This window comes from Lontra canadensis, unplaced genomic scaffold (assembly GCF_010015895.1).
Source record: "Lontra canadensis isolate GAN:19392208 unplaced genomic scaffold, GSC_riverotter_1.0 scaffold150, whole genome shotgun sequence".
Taxonomy (NCBI): Eukaryota; Metazoa; Chordata; class Mammalia; order Carnivora; family Mustelidae; genus Lontra; species Lontra canadensis.
The window spans coordinates 1,030,837-1,052,373 of record NW_022631144.1 but is presented as its reverse complement, the minus strand read 5'-3'; the positions used below and the strand labels follow the sequence as shown (position 1 = coordinate 1,052,373).

The window sequence follows — 21,537 nt, the reverse complement described above, 5'->3', positions numbered from 1 at the left end:
CCTGCTTCCCTCTCTCTCTCTGCCTGCCTCTCTGCCTACTTGTGATCTCTGTCAAATAAAAAAAAAAAAAAAAAAAAAAAAGTATCCCTCGGCTAACATGAAGTGGATGCCAGGACGCAGGGAACTCCAGGAGAAGCCCCATGGCTTGATGAGTACGAGCAGGAACACAGAATGCTCTAAGAGAGGACAGAAATCCCTATTTGTTTGTTTTTTCCTTTCTTTTTTCCGTTCTTCCACACCCCAGTGCCCTATAATCCTACAGTGGTGGTGGTGGCAATGGACTAGAAATGGCAATTGGCAGGAGACACAACTCTGAGGGAGGGGACCTTCCTCTGCCTCAGTGGAAGTGCATGCTGAGAGCAGGCCAACTCTAGCTGCTCTTCTTTCTCTGTTTCACCACCGCTTGGCCCCATGGCAGAGTGGGAGCAATAAAGCCCTAGCTTTCTACCCAGAGGACTGAAATGAACGGAAAACTAAAGTGCTAGCAAAGAACTGAAAATATAAAGAATTAAATGTAAATTTTAGAACTAAAAACCCAACAACCAAAATAAGAAATTCACTGGATGACCCAGCAGCAGGATGGAGATGAAAAAGGAAGGAGTGAGTGAACTTGAAGACAGATCAATAAAAATTTATACCAAAAATCCAGGAAGAACTGAAAAAATAAAAAACATGAACAGGGCCTCAAGAACCAATGGGACAAAAATAGAAAGTCTAATATTCATTTCATTGCAGTTTCAGGAGAGGACAGAGTACAGCGCAGAAAAGAGTTTATGGAGAAATAATGGCTCAAAACGTCCCAAATTTGGTTAAGAAGCTCAGTAAATCTCAAATAGGGTAAACTCAGACATATCATAATCAAAGTATTGGAAAATAAAGGCAAAGATAAAGTCTTTAAAAGCAGTCAGAGGAGAAAACGATGCATTACTTAGAGGGGGACAATGATTTGAATAATAGGATTATTCATCAGAAAGGCCAGAAGGAAGTGATACAACATTTTTAAAGATGACAGAAAACTAAGAGTACCTGCTGCCATCATACCTGCCCTACAAGACTGAAGACAGAAGTTCTTTAGACTTGAAAGGAAACGATTACCAGAAAGAAACCTGGAAATTCAGAAATGAAAGAAGAGTAGTAGAAATGATAAATATCTGGGCAAACCAATAGACTATTTTTTTTCCTCTTGAGCTCTTTAAAATATGCTTGACAATTATAAGAAATAACTCAACCACTGCTTGATGAAGTTTTCAATATATAGATAACAGACAAACGACTATAAAATAAAAAAAGAGTAAAGGGATCCATATGGTGGTAAGATTTTTATATTCCACTTGAAGTCATAAAATACTGATTCTAAGTAGAATATTAAAAGTATGTATGTATATGGTAATTCCTAGAGCGACCATCAAAAAATTGTATAAAGAGAGACTGATATTTTTAGTGTGTTAGGTTTAAAACCTATAGAACAGGAATCTTATCTTTGAGCAAATTCAGGTACAGAAGTAAAGCTAACTACCAGGAGTCTTGACTGGGTACTTGAAAAGAACAAGCTACAGTATTTCTCAAACTTGAGATCACTCAGGGATCTTACTGAAATGCAGATAGTTAGATCAGGTGTAGGGCTCTAAATTGTGCATTTTTTTAAAAGATTTTATTTATTTATTTGACAGAAAGAGATCACATGTAGGCAGAGAGGCAGGCAGAGAGAGAGAGAAAAAGAAGCAGTCTCCCTGCTAAGCAGAGAACCTGATACGGGGCTCCATCCCAGGACCCTGGGATCATGACCTGAGCTGAAGGCACAGGCTTTAACCCACTGAGCCACCCAGGCGCCCCTAAATTGTGCATTTCTAACAAGCTCCCAGGTGTTGGTGATGGTGCTTATCCAAGATCCACACTTGGGAGTAGCTAACCAGCCATGTCACTACTCAAAGAGCTTTGTATTCCACCTAGAGATCCTATTACTTTTATTACTTATATGGTTCAACTCTGAAACAAATGTATATGTTCTTTATTTTTATTAATTTTTAATTTATTATTATTATTATTTTTTGGTATATGTTCTTTATTATTTACATTTTTGTTAATACATTTGACATGGATTCAACAAAAGTATTTTTAAGAACTCAAAAAATACAAAACTTGGTATATCAAATGATTTGGGAAAAAAAGGTTATATAACCCAGGCCTAGAAGTGTCTATAAAAATCAAATATAGTTTTCTTAAAAAATAGATTTTTCAAATTAGAAACTTGTGAATATTCTTGATTGCTACCACAGTGGATCAACTTTACTGAAGACAGACCCAAAGCACTACCACTTATCGTGTTCAAATTGTAAATATTTGAATTTCAGTCCAACCTGAATGAATATAAGGCACATAATACAATTTACCTGATATCCACGGACAAGGGTAGTCTGTAATTCTTTTAAAATATATTGTAGGTAGTGCACACCCAGATCTTCTATGATTTTTGCTAGAGTGCTGCGTGCAATGTCTCTGATTTCCTGTGCTCTGTTCTTGAGGAGGGTACACACTTTCAACAAAATACTAGAAAATGAAAAGTTGAAAAGGACTAGTAAAAATACAGAAGCAAATAAAAATATAACCATCCTTTTGTCTCTTATTCGGTACCCAAATTTCCCAATTAAAATCTGAAATCACAGCAAATTGTGACAGTACTTCTCCTCTTCCTCACAAAGAGATTCAAGAGTCAGGAAGAAAGAACCAATTTTTGAGTTTCATTGAACTTTTCTAAAATGTCACACAATATACCTTGGCAGATTAGCTTCCATAACTTCCTGTGGAAGGGACTGCATTAGTTTAACCATGGCAAAAGCTAAAGGAACTCGAACTACTTCCTCATCATTCACAACCTTGGATTTTATGAGCTTGTGTTCTTCTTCCCTTTTAGTCTGTAAGAAAAATTTAGGTTAAACTAAAATAGAAATAAGTGGATCAGGGACCTGCAAACATGCAACCTTGCATTTGAAAAGTAAGCTCTTTTGATACATCTTATTCCATTATATTACATTTCCACAACTACTGTCTTAAAAAACAAATTAAATTATGCAATTTGAGAATAACCATCTAAAATTTATAAAACTAGTAGGAATAAGAAAATTTTTTCCAAAGGAGTAACCAGAAAAAAAATAAAGCCATATTTTCACTGATGTAGATTAAGACTGCTATGAAATATATAAAAATCATAAGAAATCTGTATCAATTGGTATTTTCCAGACTTTGAGTGACACTGTTGGTATATAAGAAATACAGTGCCTCAAATAAGAAGTTATATTTACAAATATACAAAGTAATCTATTTAATATTTTATACCAGGGGCTGGCAAACTTCTGTAGAGGGTCTAATAAGTAAGCGTTTTTGGCTTTATGGTCTCTGCTGAAGCTACTCAATTCTGCTGCGGTAACACAAAAGCTGAATTAGACACTATGTAAAACAATGAGTGTAACTGTGTTGCAATAAAACTTCATCTACAACAGGCTGCAGGCCAGATCTAGCCCGTGGACCGCAGTTTGCCAATCCATGTTTTATACTGAGAAGGAAAGGCTCTGACTTATTGAGAATCCACAGCTAAATGTTATCCCTGTTAACCAGGAAGAAGATGAATTTTGAACAGCAGAAAAGTGGCCAAGATGTTGTAAAGGGAAACATATTCCAATTTTTAAAAACCTTTTTTTTTTGGAAATGAGAGTCCTCTAATTAACTGCTTTGGAGACAGAAAGCTTATGTCTACCATATGAAAACCATAACAAAGAAACATCGCTGCTTAGCTGCAGCAGGAGATGAACCTAAAGATGATGAGACAAATCAAGGGAGCTAAGTTGTGAAATGCTGAGGTAAAAGAAAAATCCCAAAGCTGAAGTCAATCAATTACAGTTTAGGAGCCTCAGCCTGACAGGGCCCCACAAACACCTGGGGTTCACTCAGACATCCTGCGTCCCAAACAGAATGATTACCGTAGATGCCAGGCATTTATGTAGCCTGGGTAGGATATCCCCGGTTATGGTTCCTTGGATATTTTTAATTGTTCTCTCCAATTCTTCCTTATTCCGAGGAAGGAAAGAGATGGACCCCGAGATAAACTCAGGTTCTTTAGCTGATGTCTCTTCACAATCAGGTGGATCAGGATTTTGCAATTCTTTGTTGTCGTCTGACAAACTCTTACATTTGTTTTCCTTCTCTTCCTCATCCATTTGCTCTAATTCCATGGTTTCATGCTCTGGCAACTCGATCACTTCTATTGCATCTATGTTTAGTAAACAACAAAAGTCACCTTAAATCAAGTAAGGAAACAACACAATTTGTCACATAGTCTTTCCCACCAACATCTAATACAAACGAATCATCACTATGGGTAGGCAAGATAAGTGCTGAGGAAAGAGCACTAAATGAGAGGGTTATGGTTTTTTGGTGTCTTACAGTTTGGAGCCCAATGACGAATAGAGACAAGTAAACTCACAATTATGAGGGTGGGAGAGCAAGTGCAGGGTACTTTGGGAATATGCTAGGAGGCTAGGCCAGCGGCGGGGTGGGGGGGGGGGCGGTTCTTAACAAAAAAAAAACCAAAAACAAAACAAAACAAAACTTCCAAAGTACTGTGGTTGGGGGTTTCCAAAAACAAAAACCTATACTCATGAGCATGAAAATCATAATGGCAGCCAAGAGTTCTCATGCAGAAATGTCCCTTACTATAGGGTTCAGTTTATTAAAGAATATTAGGCAGTACAGTGCTGCGAAGCAAGTCCAGGCTTGGCTCTGCTAACAAGCCATGTGACCAGAGTAGGCTTTGGATTCTTTATCAATAAGATGGAGATGTCATCTACCTTATAAGACTACTCTGACAGTTAAATGAGATAAACTCAACAATGCACCCAAAATATGTTTCTGACACTTCACTAACTTTCACAAATAGCAGCTATTAGTCTTTGTTTACTGGCCATACAGCTTTATACTTACCATATTCCTTTACACTTCTGAACTGTAATTTTTCATATAAAAAATAATGGGGTAACTACCAACTAAGATTCTTGTAAGATTTTTATAAGAACAAATAAGACAATGTCTTTAAAGGCCCAGGTCATAGTGGGTGCTCAATAAATATTCCAAACATATCTAAGAAGAAAAGAGATAGTTAAGCAAATAAAGTATTTTAATTTTTAATGTTTCTGTTTATGCAAAATTACAAAATGTAGATTCCACTGCCTGAAGAAAAACTGTTAAGGGGCTTTAGTACATTAGTGGTTTAAAACACACATAGTGCCTACAAATTCAAGCCAGTCTTTGTTATTAATTAGTGTGACTCTACAAGTGATTTTACTATGAATCACAGAATTAGAAAATTCTGAATAGGAAGGAATGCTGGAGTAGTGCAAACTGAGGGCCAGAATATTTCAATGTCTTTAGCAAAAACAATTAGCCCACTGGTCCGTTTAAGTGTTCATTCTTTTCTTTTAACAGGTTAAAGAAATTTCTAATTAGTCCTCATCTGATATCATGAATAGATGCTGAATTTAATCAACTATTTCCCTTGTGTCTCTTTAGATGACCACATGTTTTTTGGATGCTAATATGTTAAATTCCATTAACCAACTCTACCAACTTCATAAGTTAGTGGAGGCTTCCTCGATCAATCATCTAAAATGGCAGGCATAGGTTGAAATTATCGAATCCTTAAATATTTGTAGAACCTCCCTATAAAACAGTGTGAACATGGTATTTTCATTAGAAGATGGTTTTTAATTAACTACAGAGTCAATTTCTTTAGTGGTTAGAGATGTATCCAGATTTTCTATTTCTTCTAAAGCCAGACTTTGTATTTTTGTTTTTAAGATTATTTATTTATTTGACAGAATGAGAGAGAGACAATGAGAGAGGTAAAACAAGCAGGGGGAGTGGGAGAGGTAGAAGCAGGCTTTCCCACTGAGCAAGGAGCCCAATGCAGGGCTTGATCCCAGGACTCTGGAATCATGACCTGAACTGCAGGCAGATGCTTAATGACTGAGCCACCCAGGTGCCCCTGTATTTTATTTTTCTAAGAATTTGTATGTCTCATGCAAGTATTCAAATTTATAAGTACAAAGATCATAACATTATTTTACCTTTTTCATTTAACTATGACCTTTTAAAATTCCCAATGTTGTTTATTATGCCTTCTATTTTCACGTTTCACTAACCAATTTTGACAGAGCTTTGCCAATTTATAATCTTTGCAAATATCTATTTTTAGCTTTGATGAACTTTTCTTATTGTATCTACTTTATATTTCATTAATTATTACTCTAATTTAAATTCTTATCTTATACTTTCTTTGGATCTGTTGCTTAATGTTCTTTCCATAATGCAGGTGGTAAAACTGGGTTTCTATATAAATAATCTACAGCTCATTTTTTTAATCATACAATTTAGACTGGCCTTCTCTATTCTTAAATAAGTTTTTACACAAATACTCAAACCATCTGCTTTAAGTTCCTCCTGACTCATTCACTGGTCACTGTAGAAAAAGGTGGTAAGCTGAATTTTGCCAACTTTAATTCATCATCATCAGTTATCCAAGAATAGAACGAAAATTTAGTATGGAAATTTTAAAAACTTACTTTCATCATTCTGGATTTTTCTTACTTGTTCTTCAAGAGTTTTGTGATCAAAGTGGAATGCTTCTAACACTATTACTAGCAAACTGTTAAAAAAAGAAGGTACACAGAAATGTTTGTTTGATTCACAACATCATTTGATGATTAAAAGGAAACATTTGAAGACCTACAAACATGAGCATAACCTCATTAATACAAGCTATAAGTAAACTGAGATTAGCAAGACCACTTCAAGAAATAATACAATGCTGATATTTTAAAAACAAAACAAAAATAAGAATTTGACCATACATACCTGACACCCAACTTCTGATTGATCTGTCCTGTCTGTAAAACATGAATGAAATGTTTCAAGTAATATATATATGCTGACCAAGAAAGATGTCTGCAAATAGCTCCAATAACTTCTGAGGCAGCAATGGTTATATTTTCATGCTGTAAAACAAATCAAGATCATTAACATAGCATAACATTTGCCAACAAAATACAGAGCTAATTTCGTACATTAAAGATTAGACAGTAGGTGATCAGTAATTATAAGGAAGGAATGCCCAAAGTATACTCCATTTTCTCCCTAGCTCTAAGAAAAGGCACTATCAATTAAAGGAATGACACTGTACTTTAAAGGATATTAATACACTTTGGGCTTTTTCCCACTCAGACCTCTCTGATGGGTTCAAGTCTACAAACAGTAAATGAAGTAAATTCATGTGTAAAAGTTGACAAACACTAAAGTTAACTTTAATGCACAGCTCAACTTTCAACAGTACACTGCACTGGAGACATCCCTTTCTTGCCATTATAGAGAACAAGGACTGGACTTACCCTCCTATCTTAAACTAGAAAAGTAGACAAAAATATATGAAATAGCAGTTTTTAGACTCTGGACATCAAACAACACAGTTCAGTCTTCCCTGACAGAAAGGTAACAAATGAAGCGTGTCCTGTAATTGCCCTAATTCACAGTGTCGCAGCACAAGAGGAGAAACTCAAAAAGGCTCAGTGGTCTCCCTAATGTAAGGAGACAGAGTTGAGGCTGTGGTAGCTAGAGTCCACAGGGCAGAGCACCAGAGAAGAGAGAGCTACACAGAGAGGCAAGTTGCACAGGCACACCAAGAAGCAGAAAAATACCTCTCACAAGAAGAAAAATCAACCAATTGAAATAGACCCCAAAATGACACATATGATAGACAAATGGTAGACAAAGGCAGTAAGACATATGATAAAATTACATTCCATAAGATCAAGAAGGGAGAGGAAAGCAAGAACATGTTAAAGAGAAAGAGGTAAGGTATAAAAAAGGCCAAACTGAATGTCTAGAAATGGAAAAGACAGTTCTGGGAGGGAAGACTAGATGGGATTAAAAACAGATTAGACTCGGAAGAAGAAAAGATTAGTGAACCTGAAGACACAGTGATACAAAAGTAAAACAAAATGAAACCCAGAAAAAAAAGCAATGGAAAAAAAAAAAAAAAAGAAAGAAAAGAAAAGAGCCTCAGTGTGTTTGGAACAACTTTGAGTGGCCTAATATAAAGTGGGGTCTCCAAAAGCAAGAAGGGGACCCAAAGTATTCTTGAAAAAATAATGGCCAAAAATTTACAACTTTGAAGAACACTACAACTCAGTAGCTCCAAGAAGCTCAATAAAGCCCAAGCACAAGAAACATGAAGAAAACTACACTAAGGCACACTGTAATCAAATGGCTTAAAACCAGTGATAAAGAGAAAAATTTCAAGGCAGGCTGAAAAAAAAAAAAGATACATTACACTCAGAAGAATAAAGATAGGAATGACTTTTTGCTGGAAGTGATATAAACCAGAAGACAGGAGAGCAATTCTCTCTAAAGAACAGAAAGAAAAAAAAAATAACTGTCAATCTAGAATTCCATACCTAGAAACATTACCTATAAAAGCAAAAATGAGAAAAGACAAATACGAACTGAAAGACCTCATCATTAGTAGACCCGTGCCACAAAAAAAATCTGAAGCAGGTCTTCCTGTCAGGAGTAAAATGAAACAGGAATATGTCTGGATCTACCCAAAGGAATGACTGGAAAATTGTAGTTAACTGGAAGTGACCAGAAATCACAAATATGTAAGCAAATACAAAAGATCTTTCCTTATTTTGAAAGATCTCTCTAAAAGATAATTGGCTATTTTTAAAAAAGATTTTCTTTATTTGAGAGAAAGAGAGAAATCGAGCAGGGAGAGGGGCAGAGGGAGAAGCAGGCTCCCTACTGAGCAAGGAGGGAGATGTAGGACTCAATCCCAGGACCCTGAGATCATGACCTGAGCTGAGGGCAGACACTTAAGTGACTGAGCCACCCAGGCACCCCAATAATTGACTGTTTAAACCAAAGTAACGATGGATAGTGTCGTTTAAAACTGATGTAAAGCCAAAACCTATATAAAAATAGCTATATGATAATTAGTAAGTCAACAGAGATAAAATAAAATCATTAAAAAAAATCAAATTAATCCCATACAAGGAAAGAATAAAGAGGGACAAATGGAAAATAAGTAAAACCATCAACAATTTAAACCTAACCATATTAATACTGATACTAAATGTAAATGGCCTAAAACCAATGAAAAGGCAGAGGTTGATTTGACAAAACCGCCAAGACTCAGTTATATTCTATCTAGCAGAAACCAATAGTAAATAAAAAAGTCACAAATATGTTAAAAATAAAACATGAAAAGGGTATACCATGTTAACATGAACCAAAACTAAATATAATTTATTTTTTCCATCTATACCTCTTTCCTATTTTCCTGCCATCAAAGTTTAAGTTGGCTGGGCTTACTAACTCTTTAAACTGGAATTTTGGGGAATATTCTTTCATTTACTTAGGTAATTCTTTTTATAAAAATTTTTTTAATTTACTTATTATTTTTTTAAAAGACTTTATTTTTTATCTATTTGACAGAGAGATCACCAGTAGGCAGAGAGGCAGGCAGAGAGAAAGAGAGAGAGAGAGGGAAGCAGGCTCCCTGCCAAGCAGAGAGCCCAATGTCGGGCTTGATCCCTGGACCCTGAGATCATGGCCTGAGCCGAAGACAGAGGCTTAACCCACTGAGCCATCCAGGTGCCCCTACTTAGGTAATTCTTTAAAAATTTTTGCAACAACAGGGGAAACCTAACTTTGCACAATACCATGTGGTCAACACAGTATAAATTCAAGTCACAACTGCTGGTATCACCTCAATTAGACTTGAATTTTTGGGTGCTGTCTTTCATCAATCTAAACAGTAAATATTAAGGCCTTACAATGTGCACGACACTGTTTTTGGCACTATGTAGTATAATAATGAAGACAGTCCTAAGTTCAAATACAGACTCTCATTCTGTATGTCTTTGAGAAAGTTAAATACCTCACTTATTCCCAGTTTACTTTCCTGTAAAATAGTGACAACAGCACCTATAGGGTTAAGCTATGATGAGGATGAAGTAAGATTATGTTAAGTACTTAGAATAGTTCCTGTATCTGGTATAGTGCTAAAGTAAAGGTAGTTATTGTTTAACTTCCTTTCTTATGAGCCATTTGGGAAAACAATGATTTTTGCTAATTAATTATCAGAATTGAGTCCTATAATACAAAAATAAAAGTATGCTATGTTAGTAATGTGATCATTTATTTCTAAGAGGGGAACTATTTTGTGGTTGGCCTCTTTGGGCTAACAATAGTGAAAATAAAGATTAAAACTACCATTTATAGAGCATTTACTATGTGCCAAGTACCATTCTCAGGGCTTCAGAACTATTTTAAGCCTCTAATTGTGTTGACATCAATATGAATGTCACCAACCCCATATGCACTTTGGAAAACTGCGTCATGGTATAGGTAGATGTTTAATGGTTTCCCTCATCTAATGTCCTACCTTGAGCATTTTCTCATCAAAAATTGGAGTCATGGCATAAGGCATGATATAATTCTGAAGAGATTTAGAAGACAGAACAATTTTGCCTTCCATTAGTTGTTTTGCCAGTTTCTTCAAGGCTCTTGCTCGTCTGTGGATCTATGAGTTAGATAAAATAAGAATTAGTTACTGAATACACTCACCTACAACCAGCTCCATTTCAGTATCATGTTACTTTTCTCCATGAAAAGATTAAAGGAGTGAAATATAGTCCATGTGTTACATGAACAACACCTGTGCCTTGATTTGCTTCCAGAGATATAATCCATAGCACTTGTTTAACAAAGGATCCTAAAGCATTTATGTACTTAGGAAATGGCAAAGAAATGTGACACTATTATTGTGGTTTATGATACCATGAAAGAAAACAGACCCTAGGAAAATTGATCATTTCCTATGCTAATCTGACTGACAATCATGAAGACCAAGGAATGAGAGGCTCAAAACTTTTTGGAAAAGTAAAATATATCTTTTTAAATCAGATAGAACAGTTTGAAATGCTTATTTAAAAAAAAATTATTTATTTATTTGACAGACAGAGATCACAAGTAGGTGGAGAGGCAGGCAGAGAGAAGGAAGCAGGCTCCCTGCTGAGCAGAGAGCCTGATGCAGGGCTCGATCCCAGAACCCCAGGATCATGACCTGAGCTGAAGGCAGAGGCTTTATTATTATTTTTTTTAAAGATTTTATTTACTTATTTATTTGACAGATAGAGATCACAAGTAGGCAGAGAGGCAGGCAGAGAGAGAGGAGGAAGCAGGCTCCCCGCTGAGCAGAGAGCCCGATGCGGGGCTTGATCCCAGGACCCTGGGATCATGACCTGAGCCGAAGGCAGAGGCTTTAACCCACTGAGCCCCCCCAGGCGCCCCTGAGATGCTTATTTTATAGGCAGGAAAAAAGAACTCAACACGGAAGCGTCTTCTACCTGAATGTGCTTCATATTCTCAAAGAAGTCCATTTCTGGATCATGGCAATCAGTGAGCTGTACCAAGTCTTTAAATTCTGGTTGATCTGGAAAGGTTTGAATTAAACAGGAAAGCACTGTGGTATAATCCTGTTGTATATTCTGCAAATGCCAAATTGAGAAAAACAAATTTTTTTTTTTAAAGAATTTGGTGGGTATTAAGCAGGGCACGTATTGCATGGAGCATGGTGCATAAACAATGAATTTTTGGAACTGGAAAAAAATAAAATTAAATTAAAAAAAGAAATTAAAAAAATAAAAATAAAAGAATTTGCTTTCTAGATAATATAAAGAAACACAGAAAAAAACCTCTATAATGTTTACAATTTTCTTTTAACGTAAAACATTCCCACTGTAAACACAAACTATAAGATCAGAAGTGATCACTCTCCTTTATATTCCCACTCTTCTTTTAAGAGTTTTGTATTTATGCAATTAAGTATTTTAATTAAATGTACTGAGCTGTTTTTAACAACTTAAGTAGGGAAAAATAAAAGCAAAAACAAAATCCGTAACAGTAGTACATAAAAGACAAAAGATATAATTACAAACCCCAATACCTCTGTCTGGCTCTTCAATCCTTTCCTCAACTTCTCCAGGAGTGAACGATGAATGATTTCCCTATATTCTTTCTCTGTGACATTTAAGGCAGCTAGCTTTTTGATGATACTCATCAGGCACATGCTGGCATTATCACTTAAAGACATGTCTCCTAACTCGAAACAAGAAAAACAAAACAAAACAAAATTATTCTGTGTAATAACTATAACATGGAATATTATTTCCCAATGAACAGTTTACAAAATGTTGATACTCCTCTATGTAAAGATCCCTCCTAAGAAATGTTCCCCAAGTACATCACATCTAAGGAAGAACTAAATGTAGGGCTGTGAGGAATATGCATGCATACCCCAGAGATATTGTGACTTTGGTTCCAGACCACCAGAGCCAAGTGAAAATCATAATAAAGCGAGTTAAATGAACAAATGAATTTTTGGGTTCCCAGTGCACATAAAAGTTATGTTTACACTATACTATAATTTATTAAGTGTGTAATAGCATTATGTCTAAAAAAACAAGGTACATGCCTTAAATAAAAAATACTTACCATGATCTGTTATTTCAGTGCATCATAATCACTGATCACAGATCATGATAAATATAATCATAATGAAAAAATGAAATACTATGAGAATCATCAAGATATGACACAGAGACATAAAATAAACAAATGCTATTGGAAAATGGCGCTGATAGGACTTGTTCAAAGCAGGGTTGTCACAAACCTTCAATTTGTAAAAAAAAAAAAAACAACAACAAAAAAACACCAAAACCAAAAAACACAGTATCTGTAAAGCATGATAAAATGAGGTAGTCCTGTAGTAAATAACTGAAAAATCATTCTTACTGAGAAGTCACACTCTGATTTGGAAAATATGATGCAACCGACTTTTTGATTAGTTTTATTTCTCAAAGCAGACAGAATAAAAGATTTACTAAAGCTTGTTTTCAATATTCAGTATCATGTGATAACTGAAAACAACAGAGTTGGCTGGTATAATTTTGGTTAGTTGTGCTCCAATTCCCAGTTTGAGCAATGTAGGTAGTGAATGTGGAGAAAGTATTGCCAACTCAGCGAAGCAGGCAGTGATTTGGAATTCTTTGTGCTAGAATTTGATATGAAATATGAAGAATTATCCCCAAATGGGGAGATTACTTTTTCATATATTACATAATAATTAATATCAGATGAATCATTATAAAATGCCACAAAGAGATTACTGATGACATTACATGGTTAACTATAAATCAAAGGTTTCATTTTCCCCAGTTTTGGGCTTTAATTCAGTCCAGCAACACGGTACTTAAAATAGTATGAACCCTTTATATTTCTGAATCAATAAAAGAGGGCAAACTGTCAAATAATACAGTGACAAAACTTCCAAACATTAAGATATAATTGAAATACTATACAATTCACGCTTTTAAAGTGTATAATTCAATGTTTTTTGGATATTCACAAGGTTGTACAGCCATCACCACTATCTAACTTCAGAACATTTTCATCCCCCCCCAAATAAAACTCTGTGCCAATCAGAAGTCCTCCCTCACCATTTCCATTTCTCCCTCCCTGGCAGCCCTTGGTAACCACGGATTTACTTTCTGTCTCTATGAATTTCCCCTATTCTAGCACATGGCTTTGTATTTTTTAAAGTGCTTCCACATATTATTTTATTCAAAATATTTGTCTTTTAGATCATGAGAATAACAATACGGTCTTCACCAAACAAAACAGTCTGCAGCTACAAGAAATTTTACACAAAAATCTGTGTCTTGCTCACAACACAAATTAAGAAATCAGGTCATGCAATTATCATATGATCTCTCTGATATGAAGAATTTGAGGGGCAGGATGGGGGACCATGGTGGGGGTAGGGGGAGAAAAATGAAACAAGATGGGATCAGGAGGGAGACAAGCCATAAGAGACTCTTAATCTCATGAAACAAACTGAGGGTTGCTTAGGGGTGGGGGTAGGGATAGGGTGGTTGGGTTATGGACATTGGGGAGGGTATGTGCTATGGTGAGTCCTGTGAAGCGTGTAAGCCTGATGATTCACGATCTGTACCCCTAGGGCAAATAATACATTATATGTTAATAAAAAAAAAAAAGAAAGAAATCAGGTCATGTAGTTGTATTATCAAAACAATGAAAAACAATTCATAAATTTCTGCTATAAAAACCTACCTCCATATTATAGAAACAATTATGCATAACTGGAATTAAGTAGTTAACATCCACAGTTTGCATCTCTTTAATGTAAGAAGTGATAGTCTGGAATGTTGCGAAGCGAACATCAAAGTTGATATCATCAAGATGTCTTTGATCAAAGGCATTAAGCTACAAGAAATGAAAACATTGAAACACTGTGAAATAGTGAAAACGTAAATGAAGGTATACAAATCTTAAATAAACAAAAATGACAATACTTTTGAAGCATAAGAAAAATATAAGACTTTCTTACCTTGACAACATCAGTAATATATTTTAATCCATTCTCAAAATCAGAAAGAGTCTAAAAGGAATGAAAATAGTATATTATTACTGAATAAAATCTTAACTTTTCTTTTTTTTTTTTTTTAAGATTTTATTTATTTATTTATTTGATGGAGAGAGATCACAAGTAGGCAGAGAGGCAGGCAGAGAGAGGGAGAAGCAGGCTCCCTGCTGAGCAGAGTGCCCAATGCAGGTCTTGATCCCAGGACCCTGAGATCATGACCTGAGCTGAAGGCAGAGGCTTAACCCACTGAGCCACCCAGGCGCCCCAAATCTTAACTTTTCTGTGTCCTCCTCCCTTCAATTCCCTCTTTCCACTCAAATTTATATGAAACATCATGTTGACACCAAAGAAGCTGTCAATATGTGTTATATGTCACAGTGATCTTTTTAAAAAGGGATAAAATGAGCACTACAGACCTGGAAAACTGTACAAAGCAACTGTCTTGACAACTTATTCTTAATAACTGAGAAGAGCTTTGCTAGAGGCTTGAGGAAGTTTGTAGGCTCCAGACAATGTTTCAACAGGTTTTGTACTGTCACCAAAATATCAACCTCTGTATCCTTAAGGAGGAACATTAAGAGAAATCACATTTCAGTAATTCAGAAAACTGGTCAACTTGGCTTTAATATTATAGCACAGAAAATAAATAACTTTCAATAAGCACAAGTAGTAATCAGAAAAGTTATTTCATAGGCCTTTGAAAGTTCTTAGCATTTTAATTTCACATAAAATCCACAATAATGTCCATTAACAGTTTCTTCCTTTAATTCTAACAGAAAATACACATGGTTTTGGAACATAATTTCTTCTATGTCCAGTCCAAAAAGGGCCAAGAAAAATGAGGTTATTGAAGAAAAATACTCACTTCTGGTTCTCTACAGATCTGTGGTCTTCTATACTGAATTACTGTATAGTAAGAGATGTTCAGTGTAGCTACTAAAGCCTCACTGAGTTTGAGCCATTTGATTTGACTTGAGATTAAACTAAAAGTTGGAAAATCATTTTAGAAACTCCTAGCTGCATGTAATATTAATATAGTCTGACTTTTCATTAGCAGTTCTGCAACTGTGATGCATACTTAAGATTATATGATGCGCTTCTTGGGTTCCGGATTTGTTATTGATCAAAGTGAGAGGAAAAAAAAAAAGTGAGAAAAAAAAAAATGGATTAGAAGCTAAAGAAAGAAAAATGAAGGATTGATGATGGTGCTTCCAGCCTCTTGTTTTCCCCCCTTTTCCCAATGTGTCTCCTCTATTTTTAATTTTATATTTCTGTATAAAATCTTTTTGCAAATACATCACAGAATCTAACCAATGAAAAGTATTGCTCATGGATGAACCTTAATACTAAAGTACTACTTTAATGACAAAGCCAATGTCCTATGAATTTTTACCTGAGGAATATTGCCACGGTGGAGGAAAGGAAGAAGAAGTGTGATGAGCAGAGAACTTTGTTCTTTGTCTCTCATGAACTTGCTGATCCTAGAGAAGGTGAAAAACTGATATGTAAGATACACAAGTTAAGAGTATTTCTCTAAGAAGTTAAACGTTTTGTAGAAAACATGTGACAGACAGGTGGCTTTTATGTGTTCATGTAGGAAAAGTTTAACTGACTTACATGCAGTGTCCACTTTTTTTTTTTTTTAAAGATTTTTATTTATTTGACAGACAGAGATCACAAGTAGGCAGAGAGGCAGGCAGAGAGAGAGGAGGAGGAGGCAGGCTCCCTGCTGAGCAGAGAGCCTAATGTGAGGCTCGATCCCAGGACCCTGAGATCATGACCCGAGCCAAGGCAGAGGCTTTAACCACTGAGTCACCCAGGAGCCCCTGCAGTGTCCACTTTTATTTCTCTCCAACTTCAGGCTCATGGCTACTAATCTATTTCTCTTGCAACATCTGATTTTGTAGGTGAGTTAGAGTAAACTCCAATGCTATAATCTGAATATTAGCAATTTCTTTTTTTAAATTATTTTTGTTTTTACTATTTTTTGACAATTAGTAATTTCTCACTTTACAAAGAAAATGACATTTTTAAGTGCCAAGACTTGTTTAAGGCTTTATATGCGGTATTCAATTTAACTCCCACCTTAGCCTTCCATATAGAAATGTTTAGCCCCATCTTGCCCAAAGAAAACTGAGACTCAGAGAAGCTGATGTCACATCTAAGTGGCAGAGCAGGCCTTTCAAACCCAGTCTTTATGGTGCCTAATCTCTCACCTTCTTTTCACTACCACACAGCCTATGATAAAATTTACTGAGTGTATTTTGTGTGGTTTCCCATTCTGTATAACTTAGAAATACAATAATATGAATAAAACATTTCAAAGCAATTCCTGAAAGATTCTAATATATCATATTTTGTTGTTGTTGAGGTAACAGAAAAAAAAAACTTTGAACAGTTAAGTCCTGTAACAATTCAGAGTTTAAAATGCAAACATTTTTTGTACTCTGGTTTAACAACCCTGCTACAGAAGACACAATTTTATATTTCTAGGTCTATTGTCAAAAAGAATCTTTAAAAATCCTTGCAAGATCTTGTACCTTAAAAAACAAATAAACAGAACAACCACAACATGCTCTTTTAAATGAATTATTTTTATCAATTAAACTAAAAAAAAAAATGAAAAGTATGTGATCTCATGTAACTCAAAATTCTAACTGAATAAAATATATAAAGCTATTAGCCTACTTTAGAATTTTGAAGATTATTCTCTCATAATAAAATGAAGATAGATGCCATAAAAGTTTTCTAATGAATATACTGGCAGAGAAAAAGAATTCTATGTTATCTTAAAAATGGAGGGCATTTAAAAATACTTAAAACCTTTTCAGCTTATTACCACATTAAAATAATTGAAAAACTGGGTAAAAATTAGCAAAAATTAAAACCATGGATAGTAATGTTATCTTTTAAGGACCAATATATCACTTACTTTGACAGAATGCCAAGTTCCTTACTGACTTGTGCCCTATTCTTCTTCTTTTTCACCTTTTCTGCACTTATTGTGGTTTTGCTAAGATACTGGAGAATTGCATGTACATGAGGTAGAATTAATCGTCCTCCCATCGTGATAGACTCTGAAAAAAAAGTAATAAATGTTTTGATTTTAATGAACTATTAAAGGATAATCGTATACTATCTTCATAATGATAGACAAGGAGAGCACTCAATTTTCATAAATATAATAAATTTTAACTGTAAAGATTAAATAACTTTTTCTTAGTCATAATAGCAGTATTATTAGCTAAATTATAAATTTATATATGAGACCCCCTGAGGCTTTATGTAAGCCATTTTTGGTATTAGTAAAAGAACGGTTAGGATAATTTGACAAGAAGAATTCAGAGACATGACAGTGGAAGTCATTAAATTTCTTGATGGATAGTTGAGCTTTCTGGAGCATAAATAATCTTAATTTCTACCACTACACAGAAAATTCAGTTTATATGAATTGGTATTAATTCCTACAGAAAATAAGTTCTTTTAATAATAAAAGTAATTAAAAGAATCAAATTGTGTTGATATTTTCCATTCTGAGGGCACAAATGCTACTTCAGAAATCTAAGAATCATTTACTTTTGTACAGCACACATACCATCTGCACTTTCCATGTACACACATCCAGTTACTGGCAAGCTCAAAAGTGTTTCTGTGGGTTCAAAATCTGGAAGGTTAAGAAGGTCATCGGCTATATCCATCACAATAGAGGCTGTGGCTTCTGAGAGATTCTTTGCTGAGAGAATTGCAAAAACGTTGGTCAGGATATCACATTCTGGGTACCCAGGTTTCTGTTTAGCCAGGAAAGGGAAATATCTGCAAGGGAAAACATTGAAGTTTTCATCTTATTTCTCAAAATATTTTTTTCTGAAAACAAGTTCAATAAGAATTTCCATATTGAGTTTAAATATATATGTGTACCAACATCAAAAGGGAAATTACTTTAAAATCTAAAATTTGATGGATAATTCCAGGCACCTCACAAAGATTGTTATTTAGGCACTTTATGTATATCTCTCATTTAATCCTCGTAACATCTCTATAATTTGGTAACCTTGTCCCCACATTACAGATAAAAAAACTGAGACGTGTCTAAAGCCACTGAGGTAGTTAAGTTGTAAAGCTGAGATGTGAACATGGTATGAGCCTTTTCTAAAAGAAATGTACTGAAGACAGGCTATTTTTCAACTATAAACCTTCTAGAATGTGAATGTTTATAGACTCACATAAAAACCAATGCTGTACAACATGGGAATCAGGAGTATAGACCAAAGAAACATTTACTGTGTCAGGATATGCAATATTCAGAGATCAGCATCATTTTTGGGAGAGGTGGTAAATCCATCCCCAAGTATGAAAGATGAAAGACACAAATGACAGGAGCATCCTACCCAGAGGAAACACACCAACAAGGATAGAGTGCATAAAGGTTTTCCAGCCAGTGGCAAACCAGCAACTGTTCTACTTCAGGGATGTAGTCCTCTAACTATCAGCAGGAAGGTAAAACCAAAACAATTCAGATAGTTTTACCACTTTAGCATCATTGGAAAAAGAGCTCAAGCACTTTTAACATACTTAGTGCTAACAAACTGAGGAAAAGTTGGAAGTACGTCCCTAACAATAACAGTACTTCTGATTTTTAAGTTTTAATGAAACTGTAAAACTAGCAAAAATGCGTAAGTTTTACTAAAATATGTATAAGTTTAACTTACATTGCAAAATGTTATTTTACCTTTTTTTTCTTTTAAGATTTTATTTTTATATTTGACAGAGAGAAGCAGACTCCCTGCTGAGCAGAGAGCCTGATATGGGACTCAATCCCAGGACCCTGAGATCATGACCTGAGCCGAAGGCAGAGCCTTATTAACCCACTGAGCCACCCAGGTGCCCCCTATTTTTCCCTTTTTCAAAAATAATAAATGAACACTCTAAAGATATATCATAAAATTACCTCTTCCCTGTTCTGGGGTACCCAAACCTCCACATGCTATAGTAACATTACCAGTTTCTCACGTATCCTTCTAGGCATTTTCTACTTCATTTTATATTTATACACATGCACAGGTATTTTTCTTGGGTTACACTGTTCAGCAGCTTGTGTTTTTCTTTAAACCTGTGTATTCTGAAATTCAGCTACCTTATTCTTTTTAACCGCACCTATAGTATTTCACCATAAATCATATTATTAGTAACCTTGACTCATTTTGACTAGAATGGTCTAAAACACTGTCCTTTTTAAAGGTGGGAGAAAAATGGTCATACCTTGCGTTTCTGCTCCAGACACTAATTAGTTTCAGCAGAGGAGTAGGAGAATACTGACTCTCAGATCCAAGCCTTCTGATCTAGGACACAAAATAAAAACAGAATACAAAATAAAAACACATACAGAATTATTGGAAAAAAACAACTAAAAAGCAGAGCAAGTACAGAAATCCAAGAGGATAAACAGCCACGGGACAGAGATTAACATTTAAAGGACAGACTGAAGAAAAAAATAAAGGAATCCAAAATAATGGTTACAGGGGAAAAATGGCAAAGATGGAGCAAGAAGCGCTAGACCCTTAGAAGGAATGAGGTACTTTAGGTTTCAACTGGTTAGACACGACAGAGCTCAAGCAGCTAGAATTCCTAAAATCAAGTCTCCTCCACAGTCTTTTTAGCTATAGTTAAATAACAGGAGTCATCACAAAATGGTTACAAACAAGGTAACAAGGATATCTGTGTATTTTCCCTTATGCTTGTCAAAAATCCAGAGACACATCACTGAGGTTCTGTAACAGTTATATTCCATTTGCTTAAGAGACACAACCATATTCAAATTAACCTTAACTATACATGTCGTGGTATTAAAGAAACCAGCTCTTGAGCTTTAGGTGATAGTAGAGGCAAAGCAAAGTGTTCTAAAATGTTCAGAAATAAAGGAAGACTCGATGTAAAGGAAAAGGCCAGGACAGGCATTCATGTCTAGGTATAGACTGTACTAGTTAAAGTCATACCAAAGGAAGAAGCAGAAGGTATCCGGTAAGAGGGTAGTAATAAAGTTTACCTGGGGCCAAACTGCACCATGAAATACAGCATCAATTTCTTCTGTTCTGAATTGGTAAGACTCCCAGTCCAGAAAGATGTCAGTTACCATTTTGATTCCAAGACGTCTTAAATTTTTCAGTGGGTTAATAAACCTGAGCTGTATCTGTAAAACAAAATCTTCTCTTAAAAAAACATGTTTCATTTTTATCCTTGATTCCTCAAGGAGGCACTGTTGCTCAGATGGCCAAGAATCAAGCTGGACATGCTGTTAAGTCTATTGACTGTGGCTCTAATCTACATGGAAATTCAACTCATCATATCATACTGCTTTTCTCATTGAACAAGATAGGAAAGCAGAGATTTAAAAAATCAAATGGTGAGATGTGCTCAATTATCACTGCCCAGTAAAATCACATTAAAGTGTCCTCTGTAGGGGAAAAAAATCACAAGTTGGAACAGCTGTTCAGTGTCCTAGATTGTTGTATTTCTTCAGCTAAGTAATTGTCTTAAATAAAATCCTGATTTCTTCCTATGAACAGAACATTCTAAATAAAACAAACCTTTCTCTTTTTTCTTTTTTTTTGCCATCACAATGCCTTAGATTAGGGGGAAAAATTAAACTTTTATTTCTTTTTTTTTTAATATTTTTTATTTTCTTGTAAACATATAATGTATTATCAGCCCCAGGGGTACAGGTCTGTTAATCGCCAGGTTTACACACTTCACAGCACTCACCATAGCACATACCTTCCCCAATGTCCATAACCCCACGCCCCCTCTCCCTACCCTCCCTCCCCCGGCAATAAACCTTTATTTCAAATGAAGTGACTTTCTTTTTCATTTTCATAACTTGTATTATTTTTTACTTTTTCTAAAACTAGGAGTTTTCAATCATTCTTGTTAACATTAGTCTAGGAGACTAGTTAAAGAATTTATGGTCTCTCTATATAGTGGAATACTTC

The 21,537-nt window shown here is 35.2% G+C and overlaps 1 protein-coding gene across 1 annotated transcript in view; it reads right to left on the bottom strand.

Annotated features, from left to right (window-relative positions):
• Positions 1 to 21,537, bottom strand: part of UTP20 (UTP20 small subunit processome component) — a 98,412-nt gene that overhangs the window by 22,352 nt on the left and 54,523 nt on the right. The window contains exons 28-43 of the mRNA XM_032844307.1: positions 20,595 to 20,738; positions 19,811 to 19,890; positions 18,147 to 18,364; positions 17,484 to 17,628; positions 15,945 to 16,032; positions 14,968 to 15,111; positions 14,516 to 14,566; positions 14,239 to 14,391; positions 12,053 to 12,208; positions 11,454 to 11,594; positions 10,490 to 10,627; positions 6,904 to 7,043; positions 6,612 to 6,694; positions 3,975 to 4,264; positions 2,773 to 2,912; positions 2,391 to 2,547 (exon numbers count right to left, since the gene is read on the bottom strand). Coding sequence (XP_032700198.1) covers positions 2,391 to 2,547; positions 2,773 to 2,912; positions 3,975 to 4,264; positions 6,612 to 6,694; positions 6,904 to 7,043; positions 10,490 to 10,627; positions 11,454 to 11,594; positions 12,053 to 12,208; positions 14,239 to 14,391; positions 14,516 to 14,566; positions 14,968 to 15,111; positions 15,945 to 16,032; positions 17,484 to 17,628; positions 18,147 to 18,364; positions 19,811 to 19,890; positions 20,595 to 20,738 — 2,268 coding nt within the window. The remainder of the gene's footprint in view (positions 1 to 2,390; positions 2,548 to 2,772; positions 2,913 to 3,974; positions 4,265 to 6,611; positions 6,695 to 6,903; positions 7,044 to 10,489; positions 10,628 to 11,453; positions 11,595 to 12,052; positions 12,209 to 14,238; positions 14,392 to 14,515; positions 14,567 to 14,967; positions 15,112 to 15,944; positions 16,033 to 17,483; positions 17,629 to 18,146; positions 18,365 to 19,810; positions 19,891 to 20,594; positions 20,739 to 21,537) is intronic.